We start from the raw sequence: 23435 nt of genomic DNA, 5'->3' as shown, positions 1-23435 counted from the left end.
CATCGGCGTCACCTTGCCACGTGTTGGTACTCAGAAAATATATCCCCACAGAAACTATGCTATAAGGTTCCATGAAATTTGGAGCCAATCTACGTTTTCAAACAGACCCTAGATAATGAAACTATACTGATAGCATTGCAGGTAAGGGTGAGTATGGTTCATATTGGTGTGGTTAAGTTGTAAATCAAGACTAATTTATTAACTAAGGTTCCATTAAATTTGAAATCTATATGAACTAAATGACTAAATCATGGTTCGGTTCGATTTGAAATTACGAATTTTAAAAATATTATTATTATTGTTCACAATATATTACAAAATATTATTCACAAGTTAAGAATTGTTTACATGATTGTTTAAAACTAATTCTATTATTCTATAAAAATATACTTATAAAGTGGAGTTAATTATAATTTATTTATATATTTGATCCTAATAAAATATTTTTGTATTTATATTTGGTAACAAATTATATATACAATTTAAATGATCTGGTTTGGTTTCAATCAAATTCATTGCTATAAAATCAAAGACTGAATCGTGAAGTACGATTCGCTTATTTCAAAATTCAAAATCAAACCGTATATTGAGAAAACCAAACCAAATTATACGATTTGGTTTGAACTGGACCGATTTTTTTTTCCTTTCAATTTTTATGCTCAGCCTTATGTACCATCATTCTAAGACATATCAATAAAATATATAATTTAATTGTTCAAATTTGACAAAAAAAATAATATTACATAACCATGTATCTTAAAAGGGGGAACTTAAATTTGGTGTAATGTTTAAAAAAAATTACAAAGAAATGTTAAAATTTATACAAATTAATAATTAAAAATATGAAAAATTTCATAATTTTGTAATAATGTTGTGATAGGCACACTCACAGGCAATTTTTCCATCTTAAAATAACTTCACTTTGATTCCATGGTAGATTACTGAATTATTACAATAAAAATATAAAAAAAAAAAATCATGACAAAAAATCCTAATCTTGATTCCAACTGCATCATTAGTACCAAGTTGCAAGTCATCTTCACACAACCCCCCCTCCCCCCTCCTTTTCTTTTTTTTTTTAACTCCTTTTTAGGCCACCATGGAATGGACAATAGTAACGCTCTGACTTGACATATTAATTTAGAATTCATGCTCACTAGACCAAGACTCTTGCAAATAATCATATTAACCAACTCAAAAGTTTTAGTGGCACTATGTTTTGGTGCAATTTTTATGTTTGGGCAGTTTTTTTTCTTTTAATAAAATTTTAAAAAAATATTTGTACTATTGGAAACTTCCCAACATTAAAAAATAAAGTTACAGTTTGCTTATTTTTGATTTTTTAAAAACACTTTTCATAAAAAATTATTTTATTGTTTTTTTGTTTTTATTAATTTTTTAAAATATTTTAAGTAATTTTTTTTAATTTTTAGACACACCTAACATAAATACAAATAAAAAATATAATTTTTGTGAAAAAATCTTTTAAAAATTCACTAAATACCAAAAATATTTAAAAAAAAATAAGAGCATTTAGTATATTTTTCGTATTTTTATGTATGTATTAATTTTTTTAAATATTTTTTTACAATTTTTTTTTTATGTTTTAGATACATCTAAGTAAGGTACATCTAAAAAAGTAAAAAAAAAAATAGTTAAAAATTTAAAAGTATTCACTAAAAATTAAAAAAACACCAAAAATAAAAAAATCAATTTTCAAAAAATTTAATCTAAAAAATTCAAACCAAACACACAATATTATTCATCAAATTAATATTATTCAGAAATTGTTTCAAACATTTTATATAAATTCTTAAAATAAATATAAATAAATTTAATAAATTAGGCTAACTCAGTTAGCCACTTATGTACACTTTCAACTAAAGGGTTATCAGTATTTTTTTCATAATTATTGAATTATGATCATCCGAATGTACGCAGAATCACCCAGACTTGTGATTATTTAGGATTGTTTTAGGAAGTTGGTTAAAAGTTATTTTTTATTTTTTATTTTTTTTAAAAAAAAAATATCTAAAAAATTAGAGGGATGATGTGATCAAAAATAGATTAAAAAGGATTCATTTAGGGTTGATTTTTTGACTTTTTGGCTATTTTAACCTGAGGTTAAAAAGTCTCGTTTAGAAAAGACTTAGATTTTTTTGACTTTTAGGCTAAGTTTGGGAAGTCCCAAATAAGCCAAAAAGCCAAAAAGTTACTCAAAAAGCTAAAAAGTTAACACTATTCACCAAAAGTCAACAATTACGGCTGCACAACTCCCAATTCAAATTTTTCTCTACAAATCAATTTTTACAATTTTTTATTACACATTTTTCAATAAAAAAGTCAAAAAGTTAACCCAAACATCCATATTTTCAACCTCAATTTTTTAGTCCAAAAAGACAAAAAGTGCACTTTTTTAGTCTTCCCAAACTTGGCCTTAGTGAGAGAAAGAATATAATAATTATGGATTAGATGTGATATTTTATCTTATTAAGTTAAAAAATTTATTTTATTTTTTTATAATTATTTTAACAAAAAAAAATTCAAAACCAAGACTTCCCAAACGATCTCAAATTAGCTTTTGACTTTTAACAAAGTTTTCAAATTAAGCCTTAATACTTTGAAATTTTCTAATAGTGAATACATTTTCTAAAAGTGATTATATTTTCATATAATTTTTAATTTTTAATTTTTTATGTTAATATTATATTAATAATAATTATGAGTGGTGAGATTTATTAAATAATAAATTAATTCAATTTTTACATATAAAATGTTAAGTGAGTTGTTTCTCGAAAATATCTTCTTTGAAAGAGATTCATTTAAACAAATTTAAATTAAACAAATTCGATTGATGTAAGGATAATTGAGATAGAAAACAAAATGGACGAAACAAGAAACACACAAAATGGACAAAACAAGAAACAAAAGGGTTAACATGATCAACTAAATAATATAGATGATTTTAATTGAGAAATAGATTGATTGACAATTTCACATCACAATAGGACAACGGACAAAACAATTTAACCAGATAATTCCACCCTTGTGCCAAAAAAACAACCAAAAATTGTGAAAGAAGGAAAAGAATTGGGGAGGAAAGAGAACTCACTCTTGCTCTGCCTGCAGAACCAGAGCCAGAAATTTCAACTTCAACAGAGAAGCCTCAAAAAAAACCAAGAAACACACACACACACACACACACACACACACACAGCTTCCATGGCAGAAAGCAGCAATAGCTATGGACCTTGGTCACCCATAACCAACATAGCTCAAGACCATCTCTTTTCAATCCTCCTACTCTTACCCATAGATTCGATCCTCTCTTTTGCCATGACTTGCAAGAGATTCAGGTCTTTCACTTACTCTGATTCCCTCTGGGAATCCATCTGCAGGAGGGATTGGGGTTCCACTTCTGTTGATGCTATCAAATCTGCTTCTGCTTCTGCTGATTCCAGACAACACCAACAACACAATCAGCTTCCATGGATGGAGCTCTATCGCCAGGTCTATCAGCTAGACTCCGTTTCTTGCAACAGGCTCTCTGACCCAGATGGTGATTTGGTGTTTCCAGGCCCCAGAGCTTCTCATTCCCTCAATTTTGTTTCTGGGTGTTTGGTTTTGTTTGGTGGGGGATGTGAGGGAGGTCAGTTCTTTTATCCACTCCCATTTGTATTTCTTTGTTTTTGTAATCTTTGTTTATGATTTTTATTTTTTATTTTTTATATTTTAATTAATGGTTTTGGGACATGGATGATTCCTTTTTTTTATTGTTATTATTTTAACCACTCCCATTTATGTCTATTTCTTTCTTTCTGTTATCTTAATGGTTTTCGAACTTGGATGATTGCTTTTTGATCGTCTTTCTTTTACTGCTGTGCAAGTGTTTGATTTGCGTACGAGAAACTTATAGAGATTAATAAGTAGTTTGGAAGTATTTAGGCTTAATATGTCAAGGTTTAACTCTTCTTTTTTTCTGATGATTTTAATTTCCTTGAAACTTTTGGGTTATGTTTTCCCTGATGGTTTTAGGACATGGATGATTGCCTCTTTTTTTTTTTTTTTTTTTTTTTTTTTTTTTTTTTTTGTGTGTGTGTGTGTGTGTGTGTGTGTTTCTTTTGCTCTTCTCCTTATTACATTTAAATTTGTGAGGTGCAAGTTTTTTGATTTTCTGACTTGAGCATAACTGAAAGTTGATAGGAGGTTGGGGAGTGTATGGAGAAGCATCGATTGTGTTACTAACTCGCTAACCTCCTGCCTACCTAGTGAAAAAAAATAAAAAGGGTTTGATGTAGTGGCCAGGATGCATACAAGCAACTTATAGGGATAAATAAGTAGCTTTTGAAGTATTTAGGCTGACTAAAATCTACTGAACATGTCGCGGTTCAAGTGTAGTTTAGGCAATTTCCCAATTCGTTGTTTATTTAGGGATAAATTTCCTTGGAACTTTTGGGTTATGTTTTCCCTTGCCACGTAATCCAAACTTAGATAAAAATGGATGTTTAGGACATTGGAATTACTTCTTGATGACTTGGCATACTCCCGTGTGGCTATGACACGCATACAGGCTCATGGCATGAGTATATAATGACTATGGCTATATATAAGTTTTGTATGTTTCTTTTAGCCTTTGATTTTGGTGGTTGCTCTTATTTTTTGTCAGTTACCTACTATAATCTTCCTTCGATCATCTAATTTGTTGTCAATGTGTAAGCTTACTTACTTATCTACTCTTCCTTTGTTTGTTTTTCCACTCTGCTTAGAAACCTTTGTCTTAACAAGTTCTGAATGCAGGTTCCAGCATTTTCATAATAATCAGTTGATCGAAGACTATACACAAAGTGTGGAAAGAGTGCTACCAACAAGGATTCTTACTACCAGTCATAACTGTTGAGTGTGTGCCAACTTTTTTAATAAATTAGCCAATTGAAACAAACTTATGGCCATTAGAGATCTCGAAATAGGATCCATACTCTCTTTTTCCCATTTAAGATCTGTATCCTTTGAGTGGTTTTCTAGTGAATGTAGTGAGTTCTAAAATGGTTTCGTCTGATCAAGACAAGTTTTTGGAGGGATTACCTTGCACTTCTAGACAAATTTATTGCATTAGTGCATAGAAACGCTCAAGAGGAGGCTGCTTTGCCTTGATTAATAATGACGTCATGTTATCTTGTGTTCGGGCTCCTGGATTGCTATTGGTGTTCTTAACAAATTAGGAGTAATTGAAGCAATTTGATCCAAAAACTAATTGCTTGAATCGGTTATACCCTAGAGCGCAAGACGGAATTACTTCAACACAATGCCAACTGTTGAGTGTGAGTAGGATTTAAGTGGTCAACTTCATCGCTCACTATATGTGTTTCAAACTAGGAAAGTGCAATAGGTGGTCTTGTCTAACCATGTAGTTTGAAATACCTTGCTCCACTATTGTGACTACTACAAAAATTCAAAGCATTATTTGCTTTGTTGCTCTGAAAATGATTTGTATGACTTACATTAGAACTGTATAACAGATTCTAGCTTGTAAATTGAACTATCGTGTTTTATGGTGATTCAGCTGAAGCTAATTTGTCCTTGATTTATCTTCCTTTTAGGTCGCCATCTCGATGACACATGGGTGGCATACATTGGTAATGACTTTAAGCGGACATTGAATTGGCAGAAGATTAATTCAGGTATTCCAACCGGGCGCTTTGGGCATTCATGTGTTGTTGTTGGTGATTCTGTTGTCCTCTTCGGAGGGATCAATGACCATGGTATCCGCCAAAACGATACATGGGTAGGTCAAGTAGTATTCCATGAGACCCTCGGCATTACAATGTCTTGGACGCTACTTGATGTGGGTCCCATTGCGCCTCCACCACGGGGGGCTCATGCTGGATGTTGCATTGACAAGAAAACAATGCTTATCCATGGAGGGATTGGATTGTCAGGTCTTAGACTCGGAGATACATGGGTTTTAGACCTCTCTGAAAATTTCCTTTTCGGAACTTGGCACGAAGTCACGACTCATCCATCGCCTGCAGCTCGGTCAGGACACTCTTTGACCTACATTGGGGGAAACCAAATGGTTTTGTTTGGAGGAAGAGGATTGGGTTATGAGGTGCTCAATGATGTTTGGCTCTTTGATTCATCCGATGGGCGGTTGAGATGGCTTCAATTACTATTTGAGCTACGAAGCATACCCGAAGGACTCTCTCTCCCACGCGTTGGTCACTCAGCGACGCTCATTTTGGGAGGTCGATTGCTGATTTATGGTGGGGAAGATTCGTACAGGCATAGGAAAGATGATTTTTGGGTACTAGATATTAGTTCAATTCCATCCATTAAAATGGCGCCGATGATGCCAAAATGGAAAAACGGATCGATTGCAAAAATGTGGAGAAGAATCAAGTCCAGGGGTTATAAACCTAACTGCAGGTCTTTTCATCAAGCTTGCGCAGATCATTCGGGGCGTTATTTGTATGTGTTTGGTGGAATGGTGGATGGGTTACTCCAGCCCTCTGGGTCATCTGGGCTGAGATTTGATGGCGAGCATTTACTTGTGGAACTTGTGCTGCAGATCTAGAGAAGAAGAATACTGTCATCAATAGCAGTTTTGTAAATATTAGCTAAGGTGTAGCTTTTAAACCGTTTTATGTAAATTGAGTTGATTATGGCTTTTTCAGTCTTCATCTTGTTTTCAGTAAAAACAACGCGAAGGGTAACTATCAAACATCCAAAGAGTTTCTGTTTTTTTGTTTTTCATCCTTGATTGTTAAAATTGATATAAATTAGAGGACAAAGTGATCAGGTGTGATATGGTTTGAGCCGCAGAGTAAAATTTCTCTATTAATAAACGCATCAATGCCAATGGTATGACCAAGGCAAGCCAACACCGAGAAGAGATCATCTATCTCGTTGTGTGTCTCATAACCATCACATATTGTCATATTATCAAAATCAATGACCAAAAGATTATGAGACAGATAATCCCGCGCCACAAAGAGCATATTGGAACCAGTTCTTCCTATGCACCACCAGATCATCAGATTGTGCTCTCAAGTAATCATCATCACAAGACAACCAGCAAAATGTGTTTGCCCTGATCTTTGTATATTCACACAACATCCTCAATCTACACAGGTGCATCACCTGACCTGTGAGAAGCACACATTTCATCACACGAGAGAGAGAGAGAGAGAGACAGAGACAGAGAGAGCACCACATTTCAACACCCCTTTAGAATATTTGTGGGTGGCATATTTGATATATTTGTATCCCTATAAGATAGTAGCCATGGTCATACAAAAACTACACAAGGGTTGCAAGCTAAGAAACCATTGATAAAACTGCCTACCTCCCTCCAAGAAAATGGCACAAAAAAAAAAAAAAAAAAGAGAGGAGAAATAAACAATTGATTGGAGTCAAAAAAGAAAAATTAGACAAGCAAGCAACAAACATACATTTTGATTCGGTTATGTGCTAATAATCGATTATCCTGGCAATCAGTTGGTCACAACAAGTGCAATTTAGTTCTCCACAACTCTCCAATGACTTTCTTTGGTGCTGGATCATCTGGTCCCCTGTCTCGCTGGCCTGATGTGAAATACAACCATCCATTCCAAAACCCGACTAGAGTGGTTTTCACACGATAAGGAAGTTTTCCAACCACCGACCATTTCTGCAATCATTCACAAACCGCGATGACCATTAAGGACACACAAGGAATCGGCAACAAGTGTCATGGCAGAGAAACACTCTCAATGCGAGTTAAACATATCGCATGTGCAAAATTATCGTGTTCAAAAGAACAATTTTTTTTTCTGACAGAGAATGAGAATTCCAATCAATATGCCTGGACCTTATTTCACTTGGCAAAAAAATTGAAATAAGAAGGAAAAGAAAACCCAAATGTTGGCATGTAGCAGAATAGGAACTTATGAGGCCCTATTATAAGCCAACAATTCAAATTCAATGGTTTGAACAAGTAAGCAAAGGTAGCTTAAGCAATAAGGAAGCAGCCAGTTACATATTGCAGCCCCCCAAGGTGCAAAAGTAAATGAGTATTTCAAAACCAAGTACTAGTTCATCTACAATATTTAAAATGCATAGATGATAAAGAAACATTACCAGTGTATCTAAATTAAATTGGAACACTTCTCCAACCAGCGTCATCCTTTTGGTTTCTGGATGCTTGTCTGTCGTACCTCCAACAATGACGATAGAATTATTGACAATTGCCCAAGCAAACTCTATATGGGAATCAGGCTTTGGCATGGGAGGTAATGCTTTCCACTTCATCTCATTATCTAGCATATAAACATCGGCATATACAACCTGTAACAGTCAAGAACTCAAGTCATAATGAAGCCTAAATGCATATCACCGGAAGTCTTTCTTCGACATTAGGGGAATGGTAAAAGCCTATAACATAAACGAAAATAGATGTATCCATAAAAACATCCATATATTATTTCATTAATCTATTTAGGTTTTCGAAATTCAGTACAAAACATAAAGACAATCAAAAACTGTAAAGGAACTTGGGTTTGCATTTGTACCTGATCTTACTATCTTCCCTGATCATTCGGCACAATGTGCTTCCATCATAGGACAACATGAAAACTAGATAATGCTGACCATAGGTCACATAGCAACAAAAAGACAAACAATAAAAATGGAATTCTGATGCAAAAGCAGCATTTACTTTCATTTGTTTGAAAATAATCATCTTGAACAAGTCAAAAGGAACTTCCATATGATATAGTAGGTTAGTACCTAGATTTCTGCGTCAATTATGTATAAGAAGAATATGTCCTGTTTACATCATGGCAACCCAGGGACGATGAAAAAAGAACCCAAAAGCATGCTCAAGTGATAAAGCCTTACATACTTAATCATCGGTCAATATTCATTGCAAACATACCAATCATATTACCTCATTCCTGCGAGAGCACTTGAAAATAGGTGAGCCAGGTTTGGCCATAAAATCACCCTCTTGTCCACCAATAATGTATAAACGATCATCGACAACAATACAAGCCCTACATGAAAGTAAAAATGATCAATAAAAGGATTGTAGCGTCTCGGTCCCAATAGAAAAGTGACATTCACAAATCCATGCAATGCAAATAAATTTTTTTGACCTCTGTTTCAATATTCCTGACATCTGTGTCAAGTTAATCACTTGAAAGAAGCGCAACAATAACTTAAGAAAACATGGAGAATAATAATAAAAAATAAACTTGGCAGTCCGAGGTATTAGAACTTTGACCACACAGAATTGTAGGATCAGTGGCTGAAGTAAATTTCAATGAAAACAAGCTTAGATGTTCTGATGGGGTCCAAAAGAAGATCCATCAATAGATTCAATTCAGGTACAAAATAAATATGAGAAACTAGCCGGACAGAAAAAATGAACTTGAAATGAGAAAATTAAGGAAGCAAAGTCCAAGAAGATCCCAGAACTACAAACAGACCAGTTGCAGACAATAGAAGAAAACAAATTGGTGAACAACTGACCTGGATATGGAAGAAAATCTTAACTTTATTACTGTAAGTTGTATTAACAAAACACCCATCTGAAGTTAAATGAAAAGATGTCCATTCATCAAGAAAATTAGTGCAACAATTGCTTTAGCAACAATGTAGCACTTAAGCAAACGGTAGAAATTAAGTATGAAAGAATATCAGGATAAATAAGTAGAAATTAAGAGTGGAAGAATATCAGGACAAATAAAACAGTCATTTCATCATTAATGATGGTAGAAATGAAAGCTTAGAAGAATATCAGGATAGACAACATACTCATTTTATCATTCATTTTCTACATCTTTTGGCAGTAAACCTGTGTTTGATTCATGGATTTGGGGAGGAATTTGGAAAAGGAAATGGAAAAGATGCGTGAAAAGTAGTTATATTTCATTCACATTTCACCTACCTTTTTCCTTTCCCTTTCCAAATCTTTTCCTAAATCCATGAACCAAACATAGCCTAAGTATTTGATTTTTGGTAGTCATTTAGTCCATCTTATCGATATTAGAAAAATTACAAAAACAAAAAATTGACAATTGCATTTCACATTATCACTTTCAGGATACTGGTCATTATTTAACAATTAAATTCATGCATCTATCTGAATAAGATTCTTACAATTTGCTGATAATATAACTAGTTTTCACAAGAAGACAGTCAACAAACCTATGAGGTCCACCATGGGGTATGGGTATTTCATTACGCCACTCCTTTTCTACAGCTTTTCCATCCTTCACTGCAAGACTCCAATGCTCTAATGCTGGTGTGTGTCGATTCTCTTTGCTGCCACCCATCACATGTAGTCTACCTTTCCAAAGTTGGGTTGCCGGTGCATACCTAAAATATCAAGTTAACACATTTTGTTCATGCAATAACAAGGCAGTGGACATTTTGTCGTGTCCATACACATATCCAAATGCAAGTGCATCCATTCCATGAAGAAAAAGAAGAAAATAAAACTATATATCAATGCACAAAGACATTCCTCAAAATCTATAATAAATATTTGCACAAATACCATTTAACAAAACACAAACAACTCATAACCAATATCTCTCTATATTGAGGCACTCGAAGGCTACATAGACAACACAATATAATAGGGTGAATATCTCCATAGAGCCATCAGTGAAGATATCAAAGTCATGTAACTCAAACAAAAAAAAATAATAATGCAACATCAAAGGAATAGAAATGCTTTTATTGAAGAAAAGCATGTAATGTGCACACCATTATTAATAAATTAACATCTAAACTATTTACAATTGCATTGGTGAGTTCGAACCATAATTTTTGCTTCTTCCTTCTTTACCTTTTTATTTCTGTACACTAGTCATGATAAGTACGTATTATATGTTTATATATAATGAAGCAGGAATGAACTGCAACCACATACTTTGCATTAAATGCAATCATAACAAGAATACAGGCAAGCGGCATGTGGTCAGAATCAATATCAATATGCGAAGAATATAACATTCATTTCATCACAATAAATAGAAGGAAGTCAAAAGTATGTTTCAGAACAGAAATGAAAATACTACCATGGAATGGGAAAGAGGAAAGGGGAAATGCGAGTTTGTACTTAAAATAATCAGCAAACCAATTAAAAATTAAAATCACCACCGGATATCAACATACCTAGGCACGGGTAAGGAGGGCATATCTTGCCATTGCTTTGTTTCAGTATCCAGAACAAAAGTGCGCGCTGTAGGTCCTCTACATTGTGGACCATATTGTCCAGTGACCACATAAATGTATCTCCCATCTGTTACCATACCCAAATGCGAATGAGCCATTTCTCTTGGCATGTCAAACTGCCCTCCCCATGTATTGTCTGTGAAATTGTATATATCGACATGAGAATGTACCTATACAGACATATGAATAACTGGAAATTAACATGGCTTGTCAGCCTAACGAGTTAGGAAACAACTCCAAATGATTGGTTCACTTATCCTAATCAGTAACATATGGTTAACTTCCAAGTGTTCACATTGGCAAATTGCATTAGAGCATCTTCAATCCTTCACCAATTCTTTCATTAAATTTGAATTCGATCAGAGCTCCAATCATTTCATCAAACTTTTATAAAATCAAGGGATAGGCAAAATTTTCACCTAATCAAGGATGAACCAAATCCTTGGCCAAATTTCCAACAGTCATATTGTTACTCAAGTTTGTTGAAATATTAAAAGGATCAAGAAATGGAGATGATTTCTTTCATCAAAAATGATTAAAACAGGTTTTTATGATACGTTTGGAATTTTTCAAAAAGATGTGATGGGTGGAGAGAGAGAGTATGGATTGGAGTGTTCCATGCCATATGAAGCTTTCAACCAAATTTTCACTCAAATTTGATGAAGAAACAAAAGAGAGAGAGAGAGAGAGAGAGAGAGAGGGCAAGCATTGGAGATGCTCTTAGGCACGGATATGAAGTAAAATCTTCATGACTATTGAGTGTTTTATTTGGTAACTCATGAGATCTTGACATTGTTAGGTTTTTATTTAAACATTCGTATCTCATTTAATAATATTGATCAATTTTTAAAAGATTGGTCATGACGTGATTATATCAACAAAAACATAAATTGAACACAAGGCAATTCACAAAGATATGTTGTAGCCGAAGAAGCTAAAGCATTATTGAAAACAAGAAACAAGAGGTGGTAAAGATTTCTCACAGTGTCAATGGTTCCATATCCAGCAAACACATAGAGGAGATTCTTGATCTGAATGGCAGCCCCATCAAGACGCGGCACCGGTGCAGTTGCCATCTTCTCCCATTCTAATTCCGGACCGGGTAAATCAGCAAAAGTTGCTGACAAGAATCTCCCAGGCACAGTATCCTTGTTATCCTGCCCAATTGTTCAATCAATCAAGAAAACACTAAAAACCCAACTTTGCAGTGGAAACCAACCCATAATCATGTTAATCATGCAATATGTGTAGAATTTTCATGAATTAAGCAAAGTAAAAATAACAAATGACAAGAATTGAAGTGGGAAAGTGAGTGGTACCTTTGATTTTGTGGTGTTATGGAGAGGGGGAACGATGAATTTGTCGGAATTTTGGATAGGCCAATCGGATGAAATGGAAAGGTAGGGAGAAGAGGAGGAAGAAGAAGAAGAAGAAGCCCAAAAGAGATCTGCGAAGAGGGCAGCTCCGAGAAGAGCCACGCAAATCAACACAAACTTGGTCGATTTGTGTTTTCCGACTGTTGTTGCCCTTCCCATCTCATCGGATCCAAACAAGATAACAATGTAGAGAGAGAGAGAGAGAGAGAGAGAGAGAGAGAGATCGCTTTTCGCTGTTGTCCTCGTCGTCGGAGAAGAGAGTCAGAGAGAGAGAGAGAGACAGGCCACCCCAGCCCAGCCCAGCCCAGCCCAACAGTATTTATACTCTTCTTTGTCGGTGCACTGAGAACCGCATAGTGAGCCCAATTTGCAATATGCTTCAGGAATCAGGAATGGTTTTGTTAGGTCGTTTTTTTTATTGCAATATAATAATAAATAGTATAGATTTCAACAATTTTAATTAAAAATAAAATAAAATAATTTTAAAATCACAACTTCTAAAATAAAAGTAATCAGTATGTTTGGTTTGAATTTTTTGAGTTAAGTTTTTTTAAAATTGAGTTTTTTGATTTTCGTATTTTTTTGTTTTTAATGAATGTTTTTAAAATTTTAAATATTTTTTTTACTTTTTTAGATACACCTTACTTAGATGTATCTAAAAAGTAAAAAATTTGTGAAAAAATATTTTTAAAAATTAATAAATACATAAAAATACAAAAAATGTACTAAATTTTTATATTTTTTTTGTACTTTTGGTATTTAGTGAATTTTTAAAAGATTTTTTTCAATTTTTTTTTTTTAGGTACTTTTTAAGTATGTATTTGTTAGGTATGTCTAAAAATTAAAAAAATTGCTCAAAATATTAAAAAAAATCAATAAAAACAAAAAAACACAAAAAATAATAAAATAAAATTTTCTGAAAAGTATTTTTAAAAAATGATAACCAAGCATGCTGATTTTATTTTAACTTTAAACATACACTCTTTGAATTATCATAACAATGATTTTATTTTTTTTACATGACAAGACCTGATTAGCTTGCACGGTAAGAGATTTTTTATTTGAAACAATCAGCTTAACCCAAAAAATAAAATAAAAAATAAATACTATATTTATCCTTGAATTTATTTATTAATTTATCTTTGAGTTTTTTTGTTTCTAGATAAAATAAATAAATTCATATTTTAGTCCCCTTTTAAAAATATTTTTTGGCTGTTAATCAAAGGGAAAATGACGGGACAGTGGTGACAGAAAAAAATAATAATAAATAAAAATTAATATATTTTAATAATTAAAATACTATATTTATTCACTGATTTGTAAAAAAATCTCCCCCTTAAACCACAGTAATGCTGTGTTTGGTTAGGGAATTTGGGGAGGGATTTAGAAAAGGAAAAGGAAAAGGTGTGTGAAACTATGTGAAATATAGGCATGATTTATTCACATTTCACCTACCTTTTCCATTTCCCTTTTCAAATTCCTCCACAAATCCCCCAACCAAACGCAGCATAACAGTACGTTCCACCTACAAAGATACTCTAATGTAATGTAAGTAGTGGTTCAATAATCATTACAAAATTATGAGTAGCACATGTAATTGACTGACCATGTACTTGCGCTAAGTTGAAATTGATGCAAATGGCAATTAAAAAGTGTCAACTGAATCATTTAAAACCTTACCTTTCACCGCTGCTCTAAAAATCCTCAATGCACTATGGCATAATAATTTAAATTCAAATTCAAATTCAAATTTAAATTTAATTATCATCTGAATTTAATTATCATCTGCTGCGGTGCGACGGTAATTCCAATCGTCTGCTCAAACTCTCTCTCATTCATAACTTAAGAGAATTAAACACATACAAATATATAATACTATCAGCTAAGTTGCCTGCTTTAACATCAATATGAATTTTTAAATATCAATTTAAATCGTTACAACCGAAGAATAATTTTGAATTTATATCCTCAACATAAAAAGCCAATGCTATCTGCGTCGTCCAAATTGCGTTACAAAGAAAGTATAAAAAAAAAAAAATTAAATTAAAAATTTTAGTTTAGGAAATCCCAACCATAACATCTAGCTTTAGGAGTTCCCAACTATGGACATCCTTGGCATTCCCAACTACATATATAACTTTTTCTGTGAACAAAAAACAGTATACTGTAAATTTTATCAAACGGCATAAAGCACAAATCAATATAATGTAAAACATGAATAATAACAAAAATGTGAGTATAAAGAGGCCACAAGCCGAAGCACTGAGTTCTAATTAAAACACAATACACCCAATACAACAGCGTGTTTTCCCCAGTTAACATAAAACGAACAAATCTCCTCCTCAAACATGTAAATTTCACCATGGCATACAATAATCCCAACCATCCCCATTACAAAACCTTTCAAGCTCTATTTTTAGAAACAACAACGAAAACATACCCTAATAACAGCTATACACAAAAGTAAATATCAAATACAATTAGGCCTCCACAACAACTATACCACTGATCATCATCACTGTTACAAACAACCACAACCACCATCTATATATTAGGAAGAGAACAAACTAATTTTCATGAAGCAATACCTGAAAGTGCTTTGTGACAACACGCACTATTACACTGGTATAACATCGATCTTTGATGCATCCTCACATCTCAATACAATACCCTCGAGGCTAGCAGGAAGGATGCATTTAGCCCATTGGCAACCTGTGGTCAATGGCTCGGGTGGAGGGACAATCATAAGCACATTATCATTCCTCTGAACCACTCCCATTACACTTACCGTGCTTCCTTCTTTGATGTACCTACCAAAGCACAAATGGCAATCCACAAGGTCAACACACCACACCACACCACAATACAAAACTTGATGCATGCAAAGCAAACTAACAACTTGGCAAAAGAAGATATAAAAATGAAAAGAGCTGGGGGAGATTCTATTTACCAACCACAAAAAAAAAAAAAAAAAAAAAAACACACTCCTTGAGACTCCCATTTTTCTCTTTTTATTACAATTTTATCCCTGCTTAAAATTACCAAAAAGTACTCAAAAAATCCAAAACCCAAATTTCTTGTTACACACCACTTCCCCCCACCTTCTCCACCAGTCCACCACCACTGTAGCCACTCACCGCCACCCCCATCAGCAGCCGCCACCACCCCCCAGCTCCTTCCCTCTTCTACCACCCCTCCTCCTTTCCTAAAACCCAGATTTAGGGAGGGGGTTTGCGGTGGTGGGGGGATAGGGGGCTGGCTAGATAGGGGACCGCCACAGTGGGGGGAAGGGGCTGGGGAAGCCGGAGTCATGGCGAGAAAGGGCTAGGGGTTGGTGGTCAGAAGTGGAGGTGGCGGCAACCGTAGGTGGTAGTTGGGGTGGGGTAGAGTCTGGGTTTGAGAGGTAACGGGTGTAAAGATGGAGGTATGTTTGGCATTATGGTGAGTGTAAGGAGCTAAAATTAGAATATTAAATTTTGTGTGGTGTAATTAGAAATTGGGTGAACTAAGGTTGAGGTGTTTTTGTGATGTAAATAGAATCACCCAAAGAGAGCTGCTAAAAGGGTTTTATTTGTCATCCGATTACTTCGTAAACTGCAGTTATGGCCTTAGGCGACAACTATGCTAATTCACATGAGAAATTCCAAGGGACCAACATGAGACCTTAGGCCACATGAAAAGTTTAATATTCTAAATTTTCACGTCCTATAAATAGATGTTTTCTTATCAGAACATGTAAAGAGGTTCTACGGAAATTAATTTTCATACACTCCTTGAAGCAACATCGCTGATTCATTTTCGTTCAAAATGAAACAATAATGAAGGTGAAGATGACTCTTTTAACAAAGCATAAAATTTACCCTTCTTTCAATCGCATTACTCGATCATCACTTGAAAGATTTCTCTCTGCCAACCACCTTAAGAATTGTGGAGATAAATCTTTATTCAGTGGGTTGGCATCAACAATGATAGATTCCTCCACATATGGTGTCACCTTCGCACCATAGCCAGTCTTAACCAATGCTCTCAACCCAGACTGGAAATCCGAGATGTAGAAGTCAACCACGTGCCTCTGCCAAGAAACATAAACAGTAGTTCATGTCAAATGAGTCAAATCAACAGTACCAAAAAGGGCACGCTTGATCTATATCCATACCCAGTCTACCATTAGATTATTCATAAACTAAGAACAGCTGCAATTTTATTAAAGACCTAAACAATTTGAGAAAGAATTATGGATATTATAACCTAACCATCAAGATTATGAAGAAAATATTCAGATACTCACTTCTGAGGATCTAAGACCCCATGTAAAACGACGATGTGTAGGATTGGCAGCTTTTGAATCCCATCCTCGATACTCATATAAACTTGTAGACGTATAAACACATCTAGGGACTTTTTGGAAGGATGACTCAAGGGGAACATTTCCACACGTCACCACCTTCAAGAATTTAAGCAACCACAGTTTAAATACTTCCAATTTATATAAATTAAGCATACACAAGAAGGTAATATACACATAGTGCAGACTAATAAGACTGATTCAAAACTCATACAAATCATACAATCAAGAATCAACCTAATAGTACTCAATCATGCATTTTTGGTAAATATTATAAAATCGAGAAAATAGTTCACACAGTACACATCAGATACTAAAGTCAAAATGTTTTCACCACAATTCTCAAACTTGAATCAGAAAAAGTTAGTCAAATTTTGGGTTTTAGTTAGTATTTGTTTAACTGGCATATAATCTTTTGCACAATTTAGGACATGAACTTACATCCTTGTATTCTTATAATTCCTCTATCTTTAAAAAAATCTTTATCTATGGTTTGGAAATTGAAAGTCATAATGAATCAGAGTCTTAAGAGTCCTAAGAAACTAAATATAAGAATAATGTAAGAAAGTTAAATGGCCAAAGATCTCAATCACCAGTTCATGCACCACTCAATGAAAGGTGAGGAGTGGGGAAAATCAACGTCTAGACACTATCAAGAAAGTACGTACCCCAGAAACCTTCACATATTGTCCATTTTTCGCTGTCCTAAGCTCGGCATCTGGGTAACGGGCAATGAAACCTATAGTAGCCTTTCTCCCCCAACAAGTATTCCAAGTGAATAATGCAGCAACCATAGCAAATAAAACCACAACAACAATGAGGAGAATAGGATTGTGGACTGCACCAACAATGAACCCACCAGCAATGAAACCCATCACAAATAGCAGAATCATCGCCCAGAGGATTGGCTTTGGGATGTTCCTTTTAAAGGAATAGTCATCATCTTGGCTAAGTGTTGTCACGGCCTGATTGTGAGCAATAGAGGAACCATGTACTTTGAATGAGCCCGTCGAGTCCAAAGGATCAGAAACCTTCCTTGGGGCCCCAGATGAATTTAATGGCCCAGAAGAGATGGGACCCGATGTAATGAGACCAGTTGCGGGGAGAACTGGATGTTGAGGACCTGAGTTTTGGCGGGCAACTGGTGTTACTCCACCAGATTGGGGCCCAGATGACTTTTTTATGGGTTCACCGTGTTTATTCAATGGTCCAGAATTTGATTTCTTCACAGAAGCTGAACCAGAAAGTCCAGCAGATGATACAGGACCTGGCGTGGAATAGCTAGCCCTAGCTGCAGCATTAGAGATTGGTCCAGAATGTGAAGCAGCACCTGCGAATGATCCAGTCCTTGAAGGAGGACCACTTATAGGTCCAGATTTCCTCGACTTACCTTCCATGGGGATATCAAACATTTTCCCAAGTTCTCCCGACTTTTTTATATCGCCGCCAGTGTAGGGCATCGCAGTCGAGCTCATAGTTGGAGCCCTTTCTTTTGGCTGCTCTGGCCTTCCTGATACGTAAAGGCCATTGCTGAGCTGATGGGATGGGAATCTGGAACCCATCAGAATTCTTCAGAGTGTGGCACAAAAGGAAAGTTCCACTTCTAGTATATTGTTGTGAAACTCAGAACCCCTGCCAGAATAATAGCAAATATAGTCTATTCAGAAAATGTTTCATAATCCATAACTTCAGGGGAAATACGTTCCAAATAAATAGTCCTACATAAAGAACCAATCACCAGATTTGGTAAAAAAATGACAAATATCTTTAAACATCTCGTAGACATAACATAACATAAAAGGAGGACCGGAGCAAACTTCAACATGTAGCAAATAGAAGCATTTACTCAATGATCCATGAGAACGAAAAAAACAGAGACGTGAGTAATGTAATCGTTGATGCGATTTACCATTGACTACACAACAAAGAAGATCACAAATTCAGGTAGGTTTAAAAAGGAGTAGTGGGAATAAAATAATTCCATTTTTAACTCAAGAACCATTCCAAGGCATCAATTGGGCAATCTACCAATATTATGAATCGATAACTTTAAAATAATAATAAACATTTAGAAATCATCCTAAAGTAATCAACCGTTAGAGCCAGCTTCATCACCTGTATTATACAACAAGTGAATTGTTGATTCAGAAAAGTAGACAATCAATATATTGTAGAAACCATTGTTTTCATCATTGGCATTTAGAAACTGAATTCCTAGCGCCCACGGTCCCAATTAAAATATCAAAACTCAAAACAAGCACATAAAGAAAGAGAAGCATAAAATAAAGAAAACCCGATGCCCGATACTCGATATATTCTGAAAAATGCAGAATATGAATCACAATAAATAGGCTTCAAAATCAAGCATCATCGGTTGAAGGAACAAAATCTGTTGGATTACCTAACCCCAGATCTTGGAAGGAAACCAAACCATCGGCCACCCATTTCAACCAAATAAAAGAAAGCAAAAAAGCTATAGATCAGAAAAATTAAAAGCCGCAATTCAAGGAGAATAAAATGTTCAAAAGGGCATGGAGACCAAATCAAGAGATATGACAGTTTAACCTTATCAGCAACATATATGGAACCAAAAACCAGGAACAATTTTCAGTTTCTAGGACTCCCCAAGTCAACTCAAACAAAAAATACAGAAAAGACACATAGAGAGAACATACATCTAAGTATATATGTACAAATCAGCACAGATCAGAAATTTGAGTAATGGATAAAACCTGTAAGACAGCAATTTGCCAAACAAAGCCAACAAAACCCTCAGTCAAAAGGATCATTCACAGAAACCCAGCATTTTCCAGAACACAAAAACCCAACTCGAAAACTACACCCAGATTTCATCTAAAGTACTGTAACCCCAATTTTTAGACAACAATGCAAAAATAGTTTTGGAACTTTTGACAGCGCAAACCAAATGGACAAAGCATACCCATTTCATAATTCTGAACAAACACCAAGAAAATCAAGAAGGAAGAGAGAATGGAAGGGTAAAATGGAAAGAATAGAAGATTTGTACCTGAGGAAGAAGGCATCAGAGTCCAAATCTAAGGAACATTTGGAGAAAAGATGGGTATGGATATGTATTTGGGAGGGATTTGTTGTAAGAATTGGTATGGATGGGGTCTCTGTTACTTGAAAATCTGGTGTGATCCCATCGCCATCTCTCTCTCTCTCTCTCACTCTTTTTCTCTCTCTCTTCCTCTCTCCTTCAGACAGCCGCAACAACTGGTGGGTTGTCTCTCGTCCAACAGTAACATCCAAACCCAGATACTATAATGAAATTATTTTTTTTATAAAAAATAAATAAATTCTAGTGAGAGAAAGGTACCATTTCTAGTGAGAGAAAAGAAAAAAGGTGAAAACACCTTCCACCTTCCCAGGCAGGCACACACACTCTCTCTCTCTCTCTCTCTGCCCCTGTTCTTTGCTTTGGCTGATCCAATGTCAGTCCCAGCCCTAACCTTCCATCAAAATTCCTAACTTGTCCCTATTGTAAGACTCTTGGAATTTTCTTGGTAATTTACGATAACATTTAGAAAAAATATATTGAATTCTATAAATTTATTATAGAACAGGTTAATTTAGTAATTTTTTAACTATTTGGTTAAAGTATGAACTAAAAAAAATTAGTATGTTTGGGATGAATTTTTGACATTTTACGAAAAAATGTACAAAAAATAGAGAGAAAATAAAATCTTTGACTTTTTATTATGGGTTGTTGGCTTTTTAGGCCCCGTTTATTTTCAGATGTAGAATTGAAAGAATTGATAGTGAAGGGATTAATAGTGAGGGGACTAAGTAAAATTGTGTTTGTTTTGATGATAGTTGTTAGTGTAGGAATTGTTAAATTATTTTTATATAAAATAAAAAAAAATTAAAAAAATACAAATATATTAAACATTCATGTTTTAAAAAAAATGCCCAACATGCAAAAAAAAAAATTAAAAATAAAATAGAATAAAAAAATTTCAGAAAAAAATAAAACAAATAAAATAATGATTTTTACTTAACAAAAAATATAAAAAATTAAACATTAATGTTCAAAAAAAATTGCCCACATGTAAAAAATAAAATAAAAAATAAATAAAAATAAAAAAATTCTAATCCACCGGACTATTTTTCTAATACCAAGTCCTGGAGGTCCATCCGAATCCCCTTAGGGAGGCCTATCCTAATCCGGAGCTCACTATTAATCCCCTCCCCTTCTCTCAAAACAAACACAATATTAGTAGGTCCCACCTCACTATCAATCCCAATCTCACCTCTAACTCTCCAAACAAACGGAGCCTTAGTTTTTTTAATGACTTTTTAGCTAAAAAAATCATTTGCCAGACGAGGCTTAAGTATTGGCTTCCATTGAAAAGTAGGTTCATTTTTTGAATTTTGGCTATAGCTTGGAGATTCACATTTTTAGTTTTTTTAAATTTTGTAAAAATAAAAAATAACATAATTATGATTTATTAGTGTATCACTTGTACTATGCATAAGTTGTGTTTACAATTATTTGTACATATATGAATTGCGATTTTTAAATGTCTTTTTTTTTTTTTTTGGCTCAATGAAAAAGAAATATAACAAATGCAGCATATTTTGAATCAATCATTTTATATTTTTTTTATTCAAAATTTAAAAATAATGTATGGGCAAAATTTATAACTAAATTAACAAAAAATTTATCCCTAACGACAATTTTTTTACTTCTATATAAATATTTAAAAAAATAAACGTAAAAAAATGTAATCAATATAATATTATAGATTAAGTAAAAAAATGTGATTAGCAATTATACTTACATAAATTCTATAGTTTTGATTTCGAATTTATAAACACACCTGACGTTTTAATTAGAGGTATAACCAGATAAATCACCATAGAATAAGAAGACAATCTTTATTTTTTATCACAACAATTATGTAGCTCAATATATAATTTTAATGTCTCTCAATTTTCCACACGTCCAATTCTCTATCAATATTAAACTGAATGTGTGAACAAAAAGAAGGAAATATTTGAGGAGATAAAGAAATGTGGTTTGAAACCTTTCAATTGCTGAATTGTATTAATCAATAGTTATTAAGCTTCAATGGTCAGGCTTCTAATATTTGTTAGCCATTAAAACTGAGTTATTTGATTTCATCTATATTCACTTGATAATTTGAGAGTGGATACGTGTTAACTCTTTATACAAACACTAAACACATTTTTTAGCATTATTAATGAAATGCATAGTGTAATTTTTTTTCTTTTTTTTTTCTGCAATTGCAACATGTTATTTTTTAATAAAAATTTATATTTGTTTTAGCTATTTTTTAAATGTATAAATTATTTTTTTAGATTTTTTTATAAAAATAATTTAACAATCTCATCACTAATCATAGTGTATGAGAGAAATTGAAAAGTGTGTGGCAGTAGATATGAGAGAAGTCAAAAAGGCTTGAAAATTTTAGTCAAAACCCCTCCATTAGACCCATGTATAGTAAAAATGACAGCCTAATTTATTTTGCTTCATAAACCGCTTAGTGAGAAAATACATAATTATGCAAGGACCAAATAAAATATCTTTTTTTTTTCTTAGATAATATTGACAGAGTAACATGCTACTGTGAATCAAAGTAGCATGTTATTGTCAGAGGTAATAATTTTTTTTTTTTAAGAATTTCATAATCAATATTGATCTTATTTGATAGATCTTAATGAGAGAATTCTAAAAATATTAATTTTATTACAGATTAATATCAACATCGAAAGTTATATTATATTAAAGTTTAATATTTTTTATAATAATCATGTGTTGGATTTTTTAAGAAAATTTTTGTTATACTAGTCCTTAATACATTAAAGTTTTATTATGAAAGGGTTTTGACCAAATCCGCCAAAAAGTTTGTAGGATGGGAGAAGTTAATAAATGTTGAGTTTTTTTTTTTTTTTGTAAATCAAAAAATTAAAAAATTAAGATTGAGATACTAAAACTTCCACAAGACTTGTGGGTTATAAATCCTCTTTTCCTTATATAATATACTAGCTTATCACCCGTGCTATGTACGAGATAATTATAGATATTTATATTTTTTTTAATTTTTTTTTAATATATAAATTATGTTTTTTAAGATTTTTTATAAAAATAATTTAACAATCTTATCAATAACCATAATGTACAGAAGAAATTAAAAAAAACTACTGCAGTAACTATGCACGGGCTGTATCTATAATTATTTGTATGAGAGGATTTTAAATGTTAATCAGGGATTTTGACCAAATTAATAAATGCAGGCATGTGAATTGGAAAAAGTTAATAAATGGTGATCAGAAGATTTTGACCAAATCAATAAATGCTGAGTTTTTTTTTTAAATCAAAAATTTAGAAAATTAAGATTGAGAGATTGGAGCTGCCACAAGGCTTGGGGTTTAGAAACCCCATTTTTCTTAATATCTTTACAATTATCTATATATACGAATTGCGATTTTTAAATGTCTTTTTTTTT

The 23435-nt window shown here is 33.4% G+C and overlaps 3 protein-coding genes across 4 annotated transcripts; 1 reads left to right on the top strand and 2 right to left on the bottom strand.

Annotated features, from left to right (window-relative positions):
• Positions 1-2675: 2675 nt before the first annotated feature.
• On the top strand, positions 2676-6718 carry LOC114274330 (Kelch repeat-containing F-box family protein). The gene is made up of 2 exons (XM_028216239.2): positions 2676-3649; positions 5598-6718. The coding sequence occupies exons 1-2, from the start codon at positions 3223-3225 to the stop codon at positions 6569-6571; spliced, it is 1401 nt and encodes a 466-aa protein (XP_028072040.1). The 5' UTR covers positions 2676-3222; the 3' UTR covers positions 6572-6718.
• Positions 6719-7211: 493 nt separating this feature from the next.
• LOC114274331 (Galactose oxidase/kelch repeat superfamily protein) lies at positions 7212-13948 on the bottom strand. Its single transcript, XM_028216240.2, has 7 exons — positions 12540-13948; positions 12204-12377; positions 11161-11390; positions 10186-10356; positions 8924-9029; positions 8116-8322; positions 7212-7666 (listed from the first exon to the last, which is right to left on the bottom strand). Exons 1-7 carry the CDS (start codon positions 12753-12755, stop codon positions 7499-7501), a joined length of 1272 nt encoding a protein of 423 aa, XP_028072041.2. The 5' UTR covers positions 12756-13948; the 3' UTR covers positions 7212-7498.
• Positions 13949-14829: 881 nt separating this feature from the next.
• Positions 14830-20411, bottom strand: LOC114274329 (protein SHOU4-like). 2 transcript variants are annotated; one of them, XM_028216238.2, is made up of 5 exons: positions 19970-20411; positions 17610-18573; positions 16885-17040; positions 16457-16668; positions 14830-15406 (listed from the first exon to the last, which is right to left on the bottom strand). In XM_028216238.2, exons 2-5 carry the CDS (start codon positions 18501-18503, stop codon positions 15214-15216), a joined length of 1455 nt encoding a protein of 484 aa, XP_028072039.2. In that variant the 5' UTR covers positions 18504-18573; positions 19970-20411; the 3' UTR covers positions 14830-15213. The 2 variants fall into 2 exon arrangements, with proteins under 2 accessions (XP_028072039.2, XP_082766440.1); XM_082910314.1 differs by having other exon boundaries at positions 19674-20222.
• Positions 20412-23435: the final 3024 nt, after the last annotated feature.

This window comes from Camellia sinensis, chromosome 15, assembly GCF_055761805.1.
Source record: "Camellia sinensis isolate YWXY chromosome 15, ASM5576180v1, whole genome shotgun sequence".
Lineage (NCBI taxonomy): Eukaryota > Viridiplantae > Streptophyta > Magnoliopsida > Ericales > Theaceae > Camellia > Camellia sinensis.
The sequence above is the reverse complement of the archived record's forward strand: the minus strand, read 5'-3'. Positions and strand labels throughout refer to the sequence as shown.